The sequence below is a fragment of the Lontra canadensis genome, unplaced genomic scaffold, assembly GCF_010015895.1.
Source record: "Lontra canadensis isolate GAN:19392208 unplaced genomic scaffold, GSC_riverotter_1.0 scaffold1, whole genome shotgun sequence".
In the NCBI taxonomy this organism is placed as follows: domain Eukaryota; kingdom Metazoa; phylum Chordata; class Mammalia; order Carnivora; family Mustelidae; genus Lontra; species Lontra canadensis.
The window spans coordinates 32,186,239-32,205,825 of record NW_022630995.1 but is presented as its reverse complement, the minus strand read 5'-3'; the positions used below and the strand labels follow the sequence as shown (position 1 = coordinate 32,205,825).

Sequence of the window (19,587 nt, the reverse complement as noted above, 5' to 3'; positions counted from 1 at the left end):
AAAGAAATACCCCAAAGCAGTACAAGAAGAACATAGTATTAAATATATGATTATCATTTCAGGTGGATTATAGTTTGAGAGAAAATAAAATTAGATCCCTACCTCACATCTCACAACAAAATAAACCCCACAGGAATTACCCATGTAACTGGGTTTACATTGAACCCTCAAAATTCTGGAAGAAAAATGTAAGTGAAAAATTATCATTACCTCGAAATGAGAAATATTACATTAAAGCAGAAATTTTAATGACAAAACTGAAAGATTACACATCATAAAAATTAACTTGGATACAGAGAAGAGTTCAAGATGGCAACGTGGGAAGACCTTGAACTCAACTCCCCCATGGACACACTGAATCTACACCTACCTATGGAATAATTCCTCCTGAGGAAATGAGAGATGGACCAAACAGCTTCTGTGTGATAAATGATAGAGAAACAATATAGAAGGTGGCAGGAGGGACAGACACATGGTAACAACTGGGAACCCCACCTCTAACACAGCAAACTGCAGTACTGAGGGACCATAGGCAGATTCATCTGTCCTAGGGTACAGAAAAGAGCTGCCTTTAAGAGAACCAGTAGATCTACTAAGCACTCACGAGGGGATCTGCTGGAACTCTCTCTAGGTCGGTGGGGCTGGCAACCACCAGCCCTATTTATATTCCCCCATCATCTTGATAGTGTGGACAAGCCCTAGGTCTGGGCACCCTGGCTGGCCTGCTGCCTCAGCAAGCACGGGCCACTAACTTCCTCCAGCCACAGTTTAACAGAGCAACTAGAACATAAAGGACCTGGCCCCAGAAATGTGTTAAACCACAAGGCAGCTGTGTGCAATACTTTCCAGAGTCAGAGGGTCTGGGGAGTGCCACTGTTTATGTTCCCCTCCACCTTGTTAGGGCAGATAGAAGCAGGGTCTGGGCACCCTGGCTGGCCTGTTGCCTCAGCAAACCTGGGCCCCTGGCTGACTAGCCCCAGCATCCCACCAAAGGGGGTTCCGATGTGGTGCACCCTGGGACACCCCTGGACAGCCCCCACTACAACTCCAGCCATCTTGCCAAGGACACACAAAGGGGCAAAGCATCCCAGAACACTCCAGGCCCACACAGATCCAGCTCCAGCTCCTCACTAGGGCATGAGCTACATGGAGCACTGCAGGACTCTTCAACCCACACCCACTTCAGCTCTAGCTGTCTCACCAAGGTCCTCCCTATTCAGAGCACCCTGAGACTTTCCAGCCCACACCTGCTTTGGGCTCCAACCATCATGCCAGGGTGCCCTCTGCACAGGAAACCCTTAGACCACCCTGACCCACACCCACTTCAGCTCTAGTTACCTCACCAGAGCAACCCCTGCACAGAATGCCCCAGGATCCCCAGCCCACACCTGCTATAGGTCCAGTCAGCCAACCAAAGCCACCAGGCACACTGAGTCCACAGCGGGGACATCCCCACACAAGGCAGTTCCTTCAGATTTAGGAGAAGTAGTTGTTCTGCCTAATTCATAGAAACAGATATACAAAGTCAAACAAAATAAGGAGACAGAAACATGCTTCAAATGAAAGAACAAGAAAAAAACCTTAGGAAAAAATTTAAATGAAAAGGAGCTAAGTGGAGCACCTGGGTGGCTCAGTGGTTTGAGTATCTGCTTTTGGCTTGGGTCATGATTCTGGGGTCCTGGGACTGAGCCTTGCATTGGGCTCCCCACTTCTCCTTCTGTCTGCCATTCTCCCTGCTTGTGCTCTCCTTCTCTCTCTCTGTCAAACAAATCAATAAAATCTTGGGGGTAAAAAGGATATAAGCAACCTACCTGATAAAGAGTTCAAATAATGGTCATAAAGTATGACCAGAATGGAGAGAAGTGTGGATGAACTCAGTAAGAACTTTAACAGAGAGAGAAAAAACATAAAAAGAACCAATCAGAGTTAAAGAATACAATAACGGAAATGAAAAACACACCAGAGGGAATCATGAGTAGATTAGAGGATGCAGAAGAACAGATCTGTGATCTGTAAGACAGGGTAATGGGAAGCACACAAGCCAAAGAGCAAAAAAGGTTTTTAAAAATGAAGATAGGTTAAGGGATCTCTGAGACAACATCAAGAGTACTAATATTAACATTATAAGAGTCTCAGAAGGAGGCGAGAAAAGGGCAGAAAACTTACTTGAAGAAATAATAATTGAAAACTTCTCTAAACTGGGAAGGGCAACAGGCATCTAGGTCCAAGGACGTTCAGAAGGCCCCATACAAGATGAGCCTAAGGAAGTCCACACCAAGACACACAATAATTAAAATGTCAAAGATTAAAGATAAAGAGAGAATCTTAAAAGCAGCAAGAGAGAGCCAATTAGGTAGAAGGGAAACTCCAAGAGGCTATCAGCTGATTATTTAGCAGAAACTCTGAAGGTCAGAAGAGCGTAGCATGATCTATTCAAAATGCTAAAAGGAAAAAAATCCACAACCAAGAATACGCTACACAGCAAGGTTATCTATCATTCAGAATTGAAGGAGAGATGGTTTCCCAGAGAAGCAGCAGTTAAAGTTCATCACCACTAAACTGGCCTTAGAAGGAATAGTAAAGTGATTTCTTTAAATGGAAAGGTAAAGGCCATAATTTGAAGAAAATTACAAAAGGGAAAAATTTTTCAAGTAAAAGCAAATACACAGCAAAGGTAGTAGAGCAACCACTTTTAGGGCCAGAATGAAGGTTAGAAGACAAAAGTAGTAAAATCAATTATATCTAAAAGATTAGTTAAGGGGATTCTCAAAATAAAAAAAGATGTAAAATATGACAACATATTTATAACACGTGGAGATAGCAGTAAAAATGGAGTTCTTTCAGAATATGTTCAAACTTAAGTAACCATGAACTTAATATACTCTGCTATATACTCAGAATGTATGAACCTTATGGTAACCAGAAGCCAAAACCTATGACAGATACACACACACACACAAAGAGAAAGGAAGCCAAGCAAAACACTAAAGAAAGTCATCAATCACAAGGCAAGACAGCAAGAGAAGAAAGGAAAGGAGAAAAACTACAAAGATAACCAGAAAACAATTAATAAAATGGCAATAAGTACACATCTATCAATAATTACTTTAAATGTAAATGGTCTATATGCTCCAATCAAAAGAAAAAGGGTGATAGAATAGATAAAAAAAATTAGACCTATATGTATGCTGCTTATGAGAGACTCACTCACTCCAGACCTAAAACACATACAGACTGAAAGTGAAGCGATGGGAAAGATAGTCCATGCAACTGGAAGAAGAAAAAAAAAAAAAAAAAAAAAAAAAAAAAGCCAAGGTAGCAATACCTATATCAGACAAAATAGACATTAAAATGAGGATACAAAAGACAAAGAAGGGCATATGTAATGATACAGGAAACAGTCAAACAAGAGGCTATAACAATTACAAGTATCTAAGTACCCAAAACAGGAACACCTAAAGACATAAAGCAAATACTGACAGGCATAAAGGGAGAAATAAAGGGAGAACTGACAGTTGTACAATAATAGTAGGGGACTTTAATAGTCCATTGATATCAATGGATAGATCATCCAGACAGAAAATTAATAAGGAAACAATGGCTTTGAGTGATACACTAGGCAGGATGGATTTAACAAATATATATATATATATATATATATATATATATATATATATAAAACATTCCATTCACAAACAGAATATACATTCTTTTCAAGTGCACATGGAACATTCTCCAAGATAGATAACATGTTAGGCCACAAAACAGGTCTCAATAAACTTAAGGACACTGAAATCATATCAAGTATCTTTTCTGACTGCAACCATATAAAACTAGAAATCAATTACAAGAAAAAAAAATGAGAAAAGAATGCAAACAAGTGGAGGATAAATAACATGTTACTAAATAACCAATATGTCAATGAAGAAATTGAATAGAAAATAAAAAAAAAATACATGGAGACAAATGAAAACACAACAGTCTCAAATCTTTGGAATTCAGCAAAAGCAGTCGAAAGAGGGAAGTTTATAATCTTACAGCCTTACTTCAAGATACAAGAAAAATCTCCAAACTATCTAACTTTATACCTAAAGAAATGAGAAAAAGAACAACTAAAGCCCAGAGTTAGAGGAAAGGAAATAATAAAAATCAGAGTGGAAATAAATAAGTTTTTCTACATTTTTAGTCTCTATTTCAATGAAAGCAAGAGATGGTTCTTTCAAATGATAAACAAAATTGATAAATCTTTAGGCAGACTCATCAAGAGAGGGCTCAAATAAAATCAGAAATGAAAGAAAATAACCAACTTCACTGAAATACAAAGAATAAGAGGCTACTACAAAAAGTTATATGCTAACAAATTGGACAACCTAAAAGAAGTGGGTAAATTCCTAAAAACATAGAATATTCCAAGACTGAATCAGGAAGAAATAGAAAATCTGAACTGACTTACTACTAATAATGAAATTGAATTGGTAATCAAAAATCTCTCGACAAAACTCTAGGACCTAAAGGATTCACAGGTGAATTCTACCAAACATTCAAAGAAGAGTTAACACCTATTTTCAAACAATTCCAAAAGAGAGAAAGGAAAGGTTCCAAATTCATTCTTCAAGGCCTGCATTACCTTTACACGCAAACCAAAGACACTAAAAAATGAGAACTGCAGGCCAATATCCCTGATGAACAAAGATGCAAAAACCCTCAACAAAATATTCCCAAACCACATTCAGTAATACATTAAAAGAATCATTTGCCATGATCAAGTGATGTTTATCCCAGGCATGCAAGAATGGTTCAATATTCATAAATCAATCAGCACGATGCATCACATTAACAAAATGAAGGATAAAACCCATATCATCTCAAAAGATGCAGAAAAAGCATCTGAAAAAATTCAACATCCATTGATGATAAAAACTCTTTACGAAGTGGGTTTAGAAGGAAAATACCTTAACATAATAAAGGCCATATATGACAAACCCACAGCTAACATCATACTCAATGGGGAAAAGTCGAAGTATTCTCCTCTAAGATCAGGAAAATCTGCTATTTGAGACAATATGGATGAAACTGCAGGGTATTATGCTAAGTAAAAAAAGTCCAAGACAAATAACATATGATTTCACTTAAATGTGGAGTCTAATAAACAAATGAACAAAGAAACAAAAAACAGAAACAGACTCACAAAGAACAAACTCATGGTTATAGAGGGCACGGGGTGAGGGGTGCAGTGGGAGAATGGGCAAAATGGGTGAGGGTAAGTGGGAGATTCAGGCTTCCAGTTATGGAATAAATGAATCACAGGGATGAAAGGTACAGCATAGGAAATATAGTCAATTGTGTTAGTAACAGAACTGTATGGTGACAGACGGTAGCTACTCTTGTGGTGAGCAGAGTATAACATACAGAGAAGTTGAACCAGTATGATGCACACCTGAAACTAATTTAACATTGTATGTCAACTATCCTTCAAAAAAATTTAATTTAAAAATGTTTATGAAAATTAGTTTATACACGAGACAACACAGAAGTTAAAAGGTAAGCTATAAACAGAGAATTTAACATATCAGAAACTCTTAAAATTCAATACAAATCAAACTTCATAAAGGAACATGAATAAACTATTTGGAAAATATTAAAACTCATTAAACTTACCAAAAATATATTCAACCTAATAACTGGAAGCAAGCAATGTAAACTTAGAGATTCATTTTTGGCATTGTACATTTAAAAGGATGAAAAAAGATGGCAATCCAATGTTGAAGAAGAGATATAGAAATAGGTACTCTTGTTCACTTTCAGTGGTTGTATAAATTAGTATAAATAGTCTTTCCAGCAATTCTGAAATATGTATCACAGCCATTTAAAATGTACATACTTTTGATCCAGAAATCCCTTTCCTGGGGGCCTTTTACAAAGAAATAATCAGAAAAGTATACAGATAGCTCTAAAAATGCTTATCCAAGAATCGTTTTTTAAAACCTTGAAATGATTTACATGCCTTAAATGTCACATAAGAATCCTTAAAATTATATACTAACATAAAAATGCTAAGCTTTCATAAAATTAATGGTCTATGTATTCAACAAACTGTATTGAGCCCCTACTAAGTTCCAGGCTCGACTCTAGGCAGAAGCTATAAACAGTGGCAGCAAAATTCCATTCTTCATGCAGTTTACAAAAATCTGTATCTGATAGAAGGATGCCCATGAAATGCTAAGTGGAAAAAAAATATTAAAAATTATATAGAGTATGATCTCATTTCACTTAATAAACTTATTTCTCATCTCCTAAGAAAAAGTTGGAAAGGATATATGCTAAAATGTTAACAGTAGTTTTATTTGGATGGCATAGTTTGGGGTGATTGTTACTGTCTTCTTGACACCTTTTGCAGTATGCGTTTTTTTCCAATGAGCAATGTTACCCTTCTGCAATCAAGAGAGCAAAGTTCAGAGTTAGCCATTTTTCTGACAAACATGGAGGGCCACCATGTCAGGCAAGCTGTCAGTGCGGAGTACAGCAGTAAACAGATCGTTGTTCACATTGTTTGTTTTTTGTTTTTGTAAATTGCTCCTATTGTGGTGCTCAGGTTCCAGGAGGACGGTGTCTTGTAGGTGTGACTGTGAGGCATCTCTAGATCCTATTACCTCTTAAATCACAAGATTCATTTATTCATTCAATAGTATCTGAGCTTCTACTACATTCCAGGCAATGTTCTCAGTGGGGGCCATGTATAAAACAGACAAAAATCCCTGTATTTAGTTTAGGGAGTTTACAATCCACAGAATAATAGCTTTGAAAGATGCGGGCTCCAGTTACTAATGAAGAATGAAACTGTTGCCTTTATAATATTTACATTCTAATGAAACTCTGTGACTAGAAACCCAGACAGCAAACATTTCACTGACTTCAAAAGTATACTCTGATCATGCAAACTTCTGTGGTTGTAAAGTAGGCTCATGATTCAATTCTCACTGGTTTTGAAATAATACAATGAAAACGTGAATGACAGTCTATAGATTAGAAAACGCTAAAACAGTTTGGTTCTGCCACACTTCATATCTCCAGAATTACACTAAGTGAAATGACATGTATTGGGGATTCTCAAATATTAATTACACAAAGTATCACTATGCTCATAAACCCTCTCTCTCACAATGCCATGTCAGTTATAAATCCCTAACCCATCTCTAGATTTCCTTGGGGATCTCCTTCATTCACACCTTTCTGTCCTGTCACCAAAATTAGCTGGCACACAGCCGGTGAATAAAACATGCTTGTTAAAGGAACAAATAATCTTAGTCATCTTTTACCTGGACAAATGAAACCAACTCCCCCTTATTTCCCTTTAACAGTTCTTACAGAAACTACCTGAATGCTCCTTTTGTTATCTTTTAAGTAAATAAAACATAACATTCTGTAAAATTACAAACATTTTAAAGTTGTCATTTATACAGACTGGTTTAGAAAAACAATACCTGAAACAACTAAATGTATTACTTAGCACATATTTTACACAATCAAATGAAGGTCTTACATTTCAGCATTATAATATTAGGCAGAAGAAAATGTAAACTTTGGGACATGTATGTGTACATTTCCTTAGTTTTGAACAATTTAATGCTTACTATTTTGTAAATTATAAGTTCTAGAACATTCCTTTATTGCAAGCAAGAGCCTTTAACAATCTGAATACCTGATGGCGATTGTGTCTGTTAGCTGCCCATCCACCAGCCATTCTTTCTTTTTCCCTAAGTAATAAAACATTGAGTAATGTGCCCAGCTAGAAAATTCCATTTCCCAGCTTCCCTTGCAGATGGAAGCCAAAGTAAAATTAGGATGAGTCTTTGTGTGGTACTTCCAGGAAAATCCTTTGGTCTTTCATCTTTCTAGGTTTGGTTTTGGTTTTGGTTTTTTTGTGTGTGTTATCTTTCCCTATATGGAGCTTTTCCATGATGACTGGAAGTCCAGCAACCATCTTATGACTTCATGGAAGATGCTGAAGCGGAAAGGCAGAGAGACAATGTCCCTTCTGACTTCATAAATTGAGCATTGCTGACGTAGACTGCTTACCTCCATACTAGGGTGAAAAAACTGTGTGTAAACCACCGTAATTTCAGTCCCTCTTTTTAGCACTCCTAATGTACTGAGAGATCCATTTGATTCAGCCAGGGTAAAAATGAAGAAATTCAGAATTCTTAGCTTTCTGCTTTATCCTGTTTTGCTTTCTGGAAAATACATCTACTATCAGGGTTTCAACTATTACTTCTGAACTAAAGATTCCCCTTTGATTTTGCCCACATCGAACCTCCAAGTTTAAGTATCATCAAAACACGTCCTTTTGGATATCCCACAATTCCTACTTCTTATTGTATTGACCCTCCTTCTCAATTTCCTTATCTTTTAATAGATTTTTCCCAATCAGTTTTAAGACTAAAGCAGAGTTCCTCAAAATCTGTTTCATCTATACCAGAACATCCTAACAAGTTCATTAAGAATGTAGATTCCTAGTCCTAAATGAAGAAAATCTTTATGAGTAACTCAGGAAATTACAGTTTTAATGAGATACCTGAGATCTTACAAACATCAAAATTTAAAATTACTCCTTGAGAACCTCCTTTCATTTTATCCATTTGTCTCCTGTCCTATATTGCTATGTCCTATGGTATGACCTTTGTAACCTCCTTTCCTATTCTCTCCTATACTCTTCCTTTAACCCTCCTGACTCTCTTGGCTTGGGGATCTCTGCTGTAACTGTTACCTCTGCCTGGAACACTCTTTCCCTAGATCCTCACAAGGCTAACTCCTTCATTTCCTCCATGTCTTTTTTCAGTGAAGGCCAACCTAACCAATCTATTTAAAGTTGGAATCCATCCACCAACCTTAACGCACTACCTTCTTGTTATATTTCCCATAGTACTTACCACATAACAAATTCTGTATTTGTTAATGTATTGTGTTTGGTCTCTTGCCTCACTAAAATGTAAGGACCTCCAGAGCTGGGCCTTTTCTATTCTATTCACTGATGAATCCCAAGTACTAGGAAGAGTACTTACAGGAGCTCAAGGGATACTGCTCACCCGAGTTTACATTTTACTTAGAAATAATCTGTGATTCCTCCCTTCCCATTTTCACTGCTCCACTCCAAAACTACTCCTGGCCTTTATCATTACTAGACTTTTCTTTTTCTTTTTTTTTCCTTAATGACGGAGTCTATCTACAGTGCCATGCTGTCCAAAACATCCAACATCCAGAATGTATCTAAGATACTTCTTTGGGGACGTCATTCCCCTATGATGATTTGGCTCCTAACTGGGCCTGTTAGATACTATGCACTGTCATCATGCTTGAATGAGAAATGGATTAGACAAACTCTAAGATCTTCAAATACTTGATTCTATATCCAAATGACTCATCTTGGCATTTGAAATGGCCTGTAATCTAGCAGCAATCTACCTATCCAAATTCATATTCTACTCCTTCCAAGTTTCCCTCTGCTCCTGGCCAATTTCCTTAAGATCTCTCAAATAAGTCATGTTAACATTCACCATTTTTTTCAATTGGTTACTCTTTACCTTCAATACCCTCCCAACTACTGAAAAAAAAAAAAAAAAGAAGAAGAAGAAGAGAGAAAAAAAGACAATATCCTTTGGATATTGTGTGATATTGTGTGCTATTCACACCTGAAGACCAGAGCCATCTAGCATTAGCTGAGCCCCAGACCTACTGATTTAGAATCTATACCTAACAAGATACCCAGATAAATTGTGTGCACCTTAAAGTTTGGGAAGCATTCATCCCAAATAATTTCTCAGTGAAGTGTTCCCTGACCAGGCCTCATGCTCTATGTCCTGACCTCAATGGGACCTATGTCACCCATAGCAAGCACAATGTTATATTAATAATATCCTCTCCTAGATTATTTATTCCTTTATTTCATGTAAGTTCTTTAGCCCCCATTTGGATGTAAGTAACTTGCATACAGGACAGCCACGCATTTGGCCAATTTGGCTGCAGGGAAGAGAAACCCATTCAAGTCACTTCAAGGGAAAAAAGAGCTTATTCTAACAGTACTTGGGAATAGGGACTAGCAAACTCAGGGAGGGAGGGTTTCCAAGGTCGGGCTACCCCTTCTCAGCATCTGTGTCTCTGCCCCATTCTCTCCATCTAATGCATTCTCTCCCCTATTTTTCTCTCTTCACCATAGTTCCTGCTTCCTCATGTCAGCAATCACGTGACCCATTAGAGCCGGCTCCTCTCTTCTCTACTACCTTACTCACCTCTGCCCCTTTCTGCTTCAATTTTCACCCTCCCACTCTAAGCTTAACTCTTTCCACAAGACAGAGGATCACCACAGAGAAGCTTTTTGAGCCAAACCACAAGGTTACAAGTGTCTGTGCCACTATGGAGTGTCTGCCCCTGAGTCATGAGCCCAGCCTACTCCCTCATCAGCCGAGCCAAAGGGGTTGCAGTTCAGAAAAAGGCCCTTTAGGCAGCAGGAGCTGTCCAAGGAGAATATTTCTTCAGAAAAAAAAGTGTGGGCAGGGTGGGCAGTGAGCCATATCTCCAGCTCACAAAGTCATTATTTATGTTGTCTTCACCGTAGTCCTGAGCAAAATACTGAGCACATAATAAACTGAAATTAACCAATATGGGAGGCAAGGGTCATTCACCAAGCTCCACTATGGCCCTGACACTGTGCTGGATGCACAGAGAATACAAAGATTAAATAAAAACAGTCCTTATTTTGCCAGAGCACTACATCCAAAACGTGTCACTGAACTAGCTACTTGACCTTGGGCAAGTACCTCAACCACCTGGGCCACAGTTCCTTCAACGATTAGATGAGACCACCTTCACTTATCTGCAGGAGTGTGGTAAGATTCCATAAGTCAGGCTTTCAGAAAATGTTTTGAAAAATACATGGGACAATCAAAAACAATACCGTAGCCTTTTAATACTAAAAAAGTCCTCTCCTGTGTCACAGGTTTTGCATTGTTTTCTGGTCTTTTCTCTCTTCCTCATTTCTCACAATATAGGATTCATCAATGACTGCTATTTGAAAAAACAATTCCAATTATTACTACTATATTTTCATCACCCGTATGGCTTACTTAGGTATTGATTAGAAACAGTCTATCCATTTCACTAAGAGTTATAAAACAAAACAGAATGAATTGTTTACTGTGTACATTTCAAAAATAACACTATCATTTATTCACCTTTTACCTAAAACTGTAATGTCTTATATACTTTTTTCATTACAGTACAAAGAAGAAATATGTACTGAATTCCTGTGTAGGCCACAGGTCAGTTGTGACTTGTGGAGACACCTACTCATAGCAGTTTCATTTAGTTGCTGTAATCAGTAAACCATAGATATTAGAACTCAATGCCCCCGTATTTTTACATCAAGACTCTAAGGAGGAAAAACAATAAAATGGCCTGTCGCAAGCCCGGGAGTTCTATTCTCCTAACTGCTCTATCTTTTTACTAAAACCACTTTCCCACCTGCCTCACATTAAAGGATGGGGTGGGGGGAGGGCGCAGACCAGGGATGATGGCAAGATAGGCTATTTTCTCGAAAACATGTTATTCCACTCTGCAGGATTCAAGTGCTGGTCTGTGGGACAGCAAAACAAGAAAACAAATATCTAGATATATACAATCTTGGCTTTGCCATAAGCAACATCAAGAAATAATTTCCGAGTGACCATCACTTGCCAGCAAGAATGCCAAGGGCTTCTCAGAGAAGCCGAAGAGGGTGCCTCGGCCCTCCCAAAGCTTACTTACTATACCCTCGGACATCTGTTGCTCAGCGCTGACAGGTGTAGCCATTCAACAGCTGGCCCCGGGTGGAGCAAAGGAGACAGCTTCCACCTTGCTAAAAAGTCAGCTCAGCTGGCCAAAGTGAGGATCTCAGGTAAAAGGAAAACAAAAACAAAAACAAAATCTCCGATGGAAGCTGGGTAAGACTCCACTGCAGAGACTGTAATGCACAGAACCCGCTGGGCACCCAGCCCCAGTTAAGGCTCCTCACGCTCCAAGAGGCAAGGGGCTGTGGATCAAAGGCTCCTGCATCTGGGAAAGATACTCCGCTCCTCGGCGAGCCCTGGTGTGGGGGCTGTAAAGAGGTGGGTGCTGGAGGCGGGGGAGGCGGGCTGGGGATCTGTTCTCTAGGGTGAAGAAGCCGAGCGGAGACCCGGAGGCTTGTGCGCCAGCGGGAAGGGCGGTGGGCCGGACGAGAGCGCTCGGTGACAGGAACCGAATGGTCACGCTGCGGTGTAAAGCAAGCCTTGGGGCTCCGGCCGAGGACATCAAATCCGGGGATCTAGAGCCGGAAAGGGGTCTGCCAGTGCGCTGGAGGCGACGCAGAGAGAAGGGTCTGCCGCGGACCAGGCGCAACCGCCAGACTTACCTAGGGGAAGAGGTGGGACGGCACATCTTTTCCCTAATACACATACGGCCCGACCCCAAGCTGGCCCCGGGCCACCCCCGTGCGCGCTGCGCGCACAGCCCCGCGCTGCGGCGGCCACTCACCCTCCGCGCGGGAGCGGATTTCCGACACTGTCCTCCGCATGGTGGGCATCGCGGCGACCGCCGCAGGTGGAGCCTCAGCCGGGACTCTGCACCTGTCACGGCGCCGCGCAGGCTGGAGACCTGGCTGCGCCGCGCCGAGTGCTCAGCCGCCGAGCGGGCCCCGTCGCCCACCAAGGGCAGCGCCGCCGCTGGACGGCCCCCGCGCGCCGGGGCAGGAGGAAGAGGCTACGAAGGTGGCAGCGTCCGCAGAGCTAGGCGAGCTTCCCAAGCAGCCGCGGAGGGGGCCGCTGGGCGAGGGGAGGAGCTGGGGTGCCGGCGCCGGGGGAGGGGTCGCCGGGGCGCGCGCTTACTCGCTCCCGCGGCAGCCGGGCGGCGGAGTCGGGAGAGGAGCGGGGAGAGACCCGGGAGAACCTCCTCTTCCCCGCCCCGCTCTGGGCCGTACCATTCCTGAGGGGGTAGGGTGGGCAGCTCCCAGCCTCCTCTTCCCGGCTGGGCGCCCTCGCTCCGCCTCGCAGCTGCGGCTTGGCTTGTCCTTCGTCAACACCACTCTGACTCTCCTAAATGTTGACCAGAGGGGAAGGGGTGCTTCGGCGCGTGCATCTCCCCGTGTCCCTTCCCGCTACCCTCTGGCTTGTAATAACAATGGAGTTGCCCGCGGTCTGGAAAGCAGTGTTGGGCTGAGTGGGCCGGCGAAGGGCGAGAGGGGTTGGGACGCCAAGGGTTAAGTTCCAGCCCCGGCAATGGAAGGGAAGCGCGAGTTTGCCGCCTGGGTGGAATTCTAGCCTCTCCGGGCGGCCACCAGCCCCCGCCGCCTGAGCTGCACTTGCTCCCTTGTCTGGCCCAGGAGCAACAGGCTCTGAGGCCGGGCTTACCCCGGAGCTAGTGCTCCTCCTGCCGCTGGTGCCTGGGTGCGTCTGGAACCCCTGCGAGTGGGCCGGTGCGTCCCGCCAGCGCGTGCTCTGTAGCCCAACAAAGCTCGGGAATTGCAATAAATTTAACTATTGGGCCAGGTGGTTCAAAAATCACTTTTGGTTTGGTTTGTTTCGGGTTTTTGCTTTTACTCAAACCTGCAGGAAGTTGGGTGAAGTAGTTTTACCTGAAATATATTAGGAAATGTCCTAATATAAAAATCCATAAATATAGACGAGATTTTAATTTCCTTCGTATCCTAGAGATCGTCACAACCTCATTACCTCTTATTTTTTATACCGAGGTCTATGGTAACAAGAATGGAGACCACTATGGTAGAGGTATATATATATTTGCTGATCTTATCATCGAGTTAGGATGTGAGGTTTTATGTACATTCTGGTGAGCTGCTGAAATGGTAAGAAAGGAATAAATTAAGTTAGAAGCAAATTGCTTCTTCCCTCATCTTGTGCTCTTGGTCCAGCTCGCAGTGGAAGAGAGACTTTACATGGAGGCCTTTCACGTGAGCTGCTTTCAGATCCTGCAGGGAGAGATCTGAGGAGGCTTGACCACAGAGATAAGTGATTATTCCCAAACCTCAAGAAAAAGTGAAATCTACTAGTAGCATCTTATCTCCATTTGTGGTATTTCCTTTGCCTCCTGCAGGTAACATTTGCTAATCAGGGCCCTGCCCTACAGGAATATTCTTGCCAGGCGATCAATGCATATTTATGAAGAGCCCACTCCACTTGGCTCTGAGTCAGAGGCTGGGATTAGAACAAAGAAAATGTATTTCCAGGATTCATGGAACATCAGCAAGGGTAGAGCAGGGCTCAAGATAACTGTGTTCTAGTGATGGTCATGATTTGTACGTTATGTTCTTATAAAAAAAAACAAGAAATGGAAGTTGTCACTGGCCATTTTTATTTCTTCCAGGTCCAGGACCTCCTGTATAAAGCAGGCGTCCTCTGACTTGATAAATATGAGTCTGGAACAAAATTAAAAGGGTAAGTACAACTTGGAGACAGTAAACAACGACAACAATAACAACAACAACAGAAAAACAGCTTTAAAAGTTAGTGAACAGAAACTAGAGATAATGCTGAGCTTTTATGACTAACATTTTAGGTGTAATTTTATGCAAAGCCCGTGCCAGTTTTTATTCAAAACCAGTGCAGAGCAGCATGCCAGTATTCGATTTATGAACAGTTACCTTTGTAATTCCTAACAAGCCCTCTAATGAAGCTCAGTTCTGCTTATTTACAAATAATAATTAACTGAAGGGAGTTCCAGAGATTACCTCTGTTTTCCAGACAGCAATCCAGTTTATATGTTTCTCTGTGTTTGTGTGTCCCATTAACAACCCATCAGTGAAAATGACAACATAGGCCACTCGTACAGGAAATGACAACTACCTTTCATACAGAGAAGATCATTGCATGATATAGACTGTATCTTGCTGTGTGTTGACTCCCAGATTATTCTATCACTATATCTATAATGGTAAGAGTATCCCAACAAACTCATTTCTGAAAAACCACTCATTCCTGATTGCTAGAAATCACACACATTTTTATGAGGTCAGAAACCTGATTGACAAAGAATATTGCACTAATCTACATCGGCTTGATTTCAAAGCCATCTCAGATAATTTCATCTTCCTTTGGTGAGCAAAGTGCAGTGTGCCAGTCCCTGGCACGGGACTCTGGTTCCAGCACCATGACCTTGTCACAAAATCTGTAGTACCATTCAGATGTCAGCAAGATCATTTCAAAGCTTTCAGGTCCTATGACTACACTACTGGTAGATTTAGAAGGAAGAGGGTTATTCAAGGACATCTTCTCCAAGGACCAGGTTTTATCATCCTCCACAAGATATACATTTAATGCATAAAATGTGTGAGGTGCCAAGCCAGAGTGCTAGGTGACAAAGACACCTAAATCCCGTGAGAGCAATGTAACAAATGTAACCAGCAATGTTATGTAACAAAGTGGCTGATACTTAATGTCCAGTAGCCCACAGACATTGACAAAAGGAGAGAGTTCAAGAGCTGAGGTGATCAACATGATTGAACTGGGTCTTCAAGTCAGGGTTAAGGCTGTAGAAATGAAACACAGACATTATTTCAGGTAGGAATGCTTAGCATATAGTAAATACTCAACAGTGATTGTTTAGTGAATGTTTAAGGGAAACAATGATCGAAAAACCTATATCCTTGGGAGGAATCAGAGAGATCAGTTTGACTATGACACAGCTTCTCCTTGGAAATATGTACACTTTAAACGGGTGACTTATATGCTATGTGAATTAGAGCTAAATAAAGATGTTAAAAATATGTCTTTGCCATTGTCAGCCAAAAAATTACCAAGTCCAGAAATTCAAAAAGAGATGTTAGAGGATATTCCTACCTTGGTGGGTTTTCACTTACCTGATGTTGCCTGAGTTGGTTGTTGTTTGGGGCCACCAAGGATTAAGACTTTGGTCTCCTTTGGGAGGAACTCATAGTCATGTATGTGAGAGAGGAATGCTGATTTGCTGATTTATATTACAGCCAAAAATGCTTTGTGAACTTGTGGCCTGAAGGTGTTCTCATGCCTGAGAACCGGGCATCCAGTTAGGACTGAGGTGTGGAAAACCTATTTCCATACTCCCATAAATTACAGATGCTGAATAGTGCTGGCCACTATACTCTAAATTCTTCTGTAGATGCACAGAATAACTGGATACATTAATGTTAAATTATCGATAATTACAATTTTAGTTGAAAATTGAGGTTAAAATATGACATAACATTCTATCAAATTGCAAAGCTACCTGGTTATTGTAAGAAAAGATGCTTATTACCTTTGGTGCATAGATGGTATTACACTGATTCAGCAGATAGAGTAGGGTTAACATATTATATTATTAGATTTGTAAGGCGTATTTCCCAAGTCTTCCCATCTTAATTGCTCTCTTTCTGTCACCATCCCTTACATGCACATCCCTCCAACAAACCAGAAAATTCTTTAGGCTCTGTTTCCAAAATATATCTTAATTCTATCCACTTCCCTTCATCTTTGCCACTCTTGTATACCATGATCTCTCACCTATAATAACCTCCTCACGGATCTGTCTGCTTTTATTTTTGTCACCCATTCAAATTCTAGGAAGCCATGGTTATTATTTTCAAACACAAATTCGTTTATTTCTCAAGACTCTTCAGTGGCTTCCTATAGCACTGGGAATGAAACTCATACCCTTTATGATTTTTCTCCTTGCCTTTCTCTCAGATTCATCTTCTGCCCCCTCATTTGGTCACTGGGCTCGGATTATCCCATACCCAACCCCAACTTAGATTGCCCCGTTTCCCGGAGTGCTGGCCCCCACCAACTTGTCTTATTCCATCCTTCTCCTAGCACTTATCTCTATCTGAAGTTTTCTTATTTGCTTGTTTACATGTTTATGAGAAATAGGTCTTGCTACATTTGTCTCAATTCCAATTAGTGTCTGTCGTATGGCACAGTATCAATACATATTTGTAGAATGAATGAATGAATTGAAAATTGTGTGTACTGCGAATGATCTGGTTCCCTAAGATTGGACAGTGGACATCAGTAGCGGAATAGGTAGCATTCTATTTGAAATGATAACAAGTTATGCCCTTCATCAACATGTATACTGGAATGTATTACTTTGTCAGAATTATTTACATGAAATAATTTAGAGCATATTTGTCATGAAGTACTTGAGATCAGAAAAATCTTATGAATATCATATTGGCTTTTGTCAAAATTAAGTGATAAAATTTTAAAAACAAACCAATTTCAACTAAAAGCTCTAAATCCATTGTCATTGAATAATTCAGGCACTTACTCTTACTCAATGATAAAATCAATACTTTCTCTCATGCCTATGATTCATTTCTCATGACTGTATCATCATTTTCTATTCCAACACCTTAGCAAGGTTTTAATTCAAAATTATAATGTTTTTAAACATTATTATCGTCTTCATATACTTGGAATCTCCAACAAAAAAGTACAATGATATTTTCTTCACTGTAATTGAAAATACTTTACTCTTGTTTAAATGAAACTAGAATTTTAAAATGTGGATTTGTATTATATGAAAGGACTTTTAAAACATTTTTTTAAATATTTTATTTATTTATTTGACAGAGATCACAAGTAGGCAGAGAGGCAGGTGGAGGGAGGGTGGGAAGCAGGCTTGCTGCTGAGCAGAGAGCCCCATGTGGGGCTCGGTCCCAGGACCCTGAGATCATGACCTGAGAAGGCAGAGGCTTAACCCACTGAGACACCCAGGTGCCCCATATGAAAGGACTTTTAATAGAAAATTTAAAAACTATCGTCCAGTCTATTTAAAATAGCATTCAGTTCACAGACAATCTTTTAGGAAAAAAGTTACTGAATATTTTACTCAGAAAGTAAATGAACAGTTAAGGGAAAACAGTCTTAGGGTTGAGATCTAAAATTCATACCTCTTAGCTCAAACTGATAAGAGACTAATTAAATGGTAAGATTTTTACTTTAAACGATTCTTTCCTATCATAGCCAGGAATTGTAAATTAGTACCTAATCAGAAGTACAATTCCCCGCCCCCCTCAAATTAACAAACAACATTCTAGTAGTACTGATCCTCTGTAAAATATTATTGTAATATATTCTGTGAACTTTATAGGTAATACATTTAGCATGGTATTGTCACGGATTTTGAGATTTTAAAAAGCAGCTTTATTGAGATATAATTGACATACAATAAACTTCATCTGCTTAAATTTAAATTTGAGAAGTTTGGACATAGGTATCCCCTATGAAGCCATCACCACATTTAAGATAATGAACATGTATCTATCACTTCCAAAAGTTTCCTCTTGCCCCTTGGTATGGTTGTTTTATATAACTTGAGATACCTTTTCTCCATGCATGCAATACAATTTATTGAGTGCCCACCAGGTTCTAGACACTGAGCTGGGTATTGGAGATTGAGTTAAAACAAATAGGTTCCAGGCCCTTCCAGAACTCATGACATTGATCAAATAATGATGTAAATAAATATAAAATCAGAACTATATAGCACACTCTAAGGAAAGATAGTCTACACCTACATATAGTGATCATACTACAAAGTATTTCTAGGCTTTCACATTATATCTAGAACTCTTTAAATTTGTTTATATGTGTTTTTGTCATAGATCTAAAGATGTACAAAAATTGTGTTTCTACTGGATGCTATGGCTTTTATCTTGAAAACTGTATAATATTTGTTATATGGAAAAGATAGCCAGTGAAGAAAATAAATTGTATTATAATTCATTTCTTTGGTGTTGCCCAGAAATCCAATATTGGAAACAAAAAGAAACATCCAAGGAAATCTCACTTTTTTTTCTTGCCATGTTAATTAGATGCTGTTTCAGGAAGGAAAGATGGCAGTACTGTGGAAAAATGTATTGAAAGAGATGAAAATCTCAGAATTTTCATTAGAATTTGTGTATAACAGTAAATGAGATGAATAATTATCATTACCAATATAATTTTATAATTCCATGACTTTTAATTGAGAAAGAATGCCAAGCCCCCCAAAAATAGTTTCCTGATGGATTGAAATAAGCCATAACTTTCAAATATGAAATATTTGCCACTTGCATTTTGGCCTCTTGGATGATATAGCCTCTGCGCAAGTTCATAATTCATTGCAGTGTTTAGCAGATTTATTGGAAAATCACAGTGGGTTTTTTTTTTTTTTTCCCTCTGATCCGAAAAACCAGAAACAACATCTGCTGGAAAGAGGAATTATTTATTACTGTAGTTTCTTGCCAACATTGAACTCTGAGGAAATCCACTAAATGGAGAAAGCAAACCAATTCAGGATTACATTTTAGTAATTCCCCGAAGAAAAAATGGGGGAACACTGTGAAGAAAAGATACAAAGAAGGTAAGCTCTCTGCAGATTCAAGGTTTGTGGGACACTGGAGACTGGAGATAGGAGCACAGCGAACTAGGGGCGAGTAGGAGAGCAGATGCTCGGACATTTTGTATAGGTGGGCTTGCGTATGCCAGACTTCAAATGTGGGCTCCCCTTCCCTGCCTATACTGTCTTTTCTTTTCTTTTTTCCCCCCTCATTTGGTTTTACTC

The 19,587-nt window shown here is 40.1% G+C and overlaps 1 protein-coding gene and 1 long non-coding RNA gene across 4 annotated transcripts in view; one reads left to right on the top strand and one right to left on the bottom strand.

Annotated features, from left to right (window-relative positions):
• The window catches only part of ATP8A1 (ATPase phospholipid transporting 8A1), a 226,004-nt gene extending 213,184 nt beyond the window's left edge, over positions 1-12,820 (bottom strand). Inside the window, exon 1 of one of the 3 annotated variants that reach the window (XM_032852621.1) lies at positions 12,544-12,820. In XM_032852621.1, coding sequence (XP_032708512.1) covers positions 12,544-12,592 — 49 coding nt within the window. In that variant the 5' untranslated portion in view covers positions 12,593-12,820. The remainder of the gene's footprint in view (positions 1-12,543) is intronic. The other 2 variants (XM_032852612.1, XM_032852624.1) reach the window with 2 other exon arrangements.
• LOC116864755 lies at positions 11,991-19,304 on the top strand. The gene is made up of 3 exons (XR_004382085.1): positions 11,991-12,137; positions 14,389-14,459; positions 19,220-19,304. It is a non-coding gene; the product is annotated as an uncharacterized LOC116864755 (long non-coding RNA).
• The last annotated feature ends 283 nt before the right edge of the window (positions 19,305-19,587 follow it).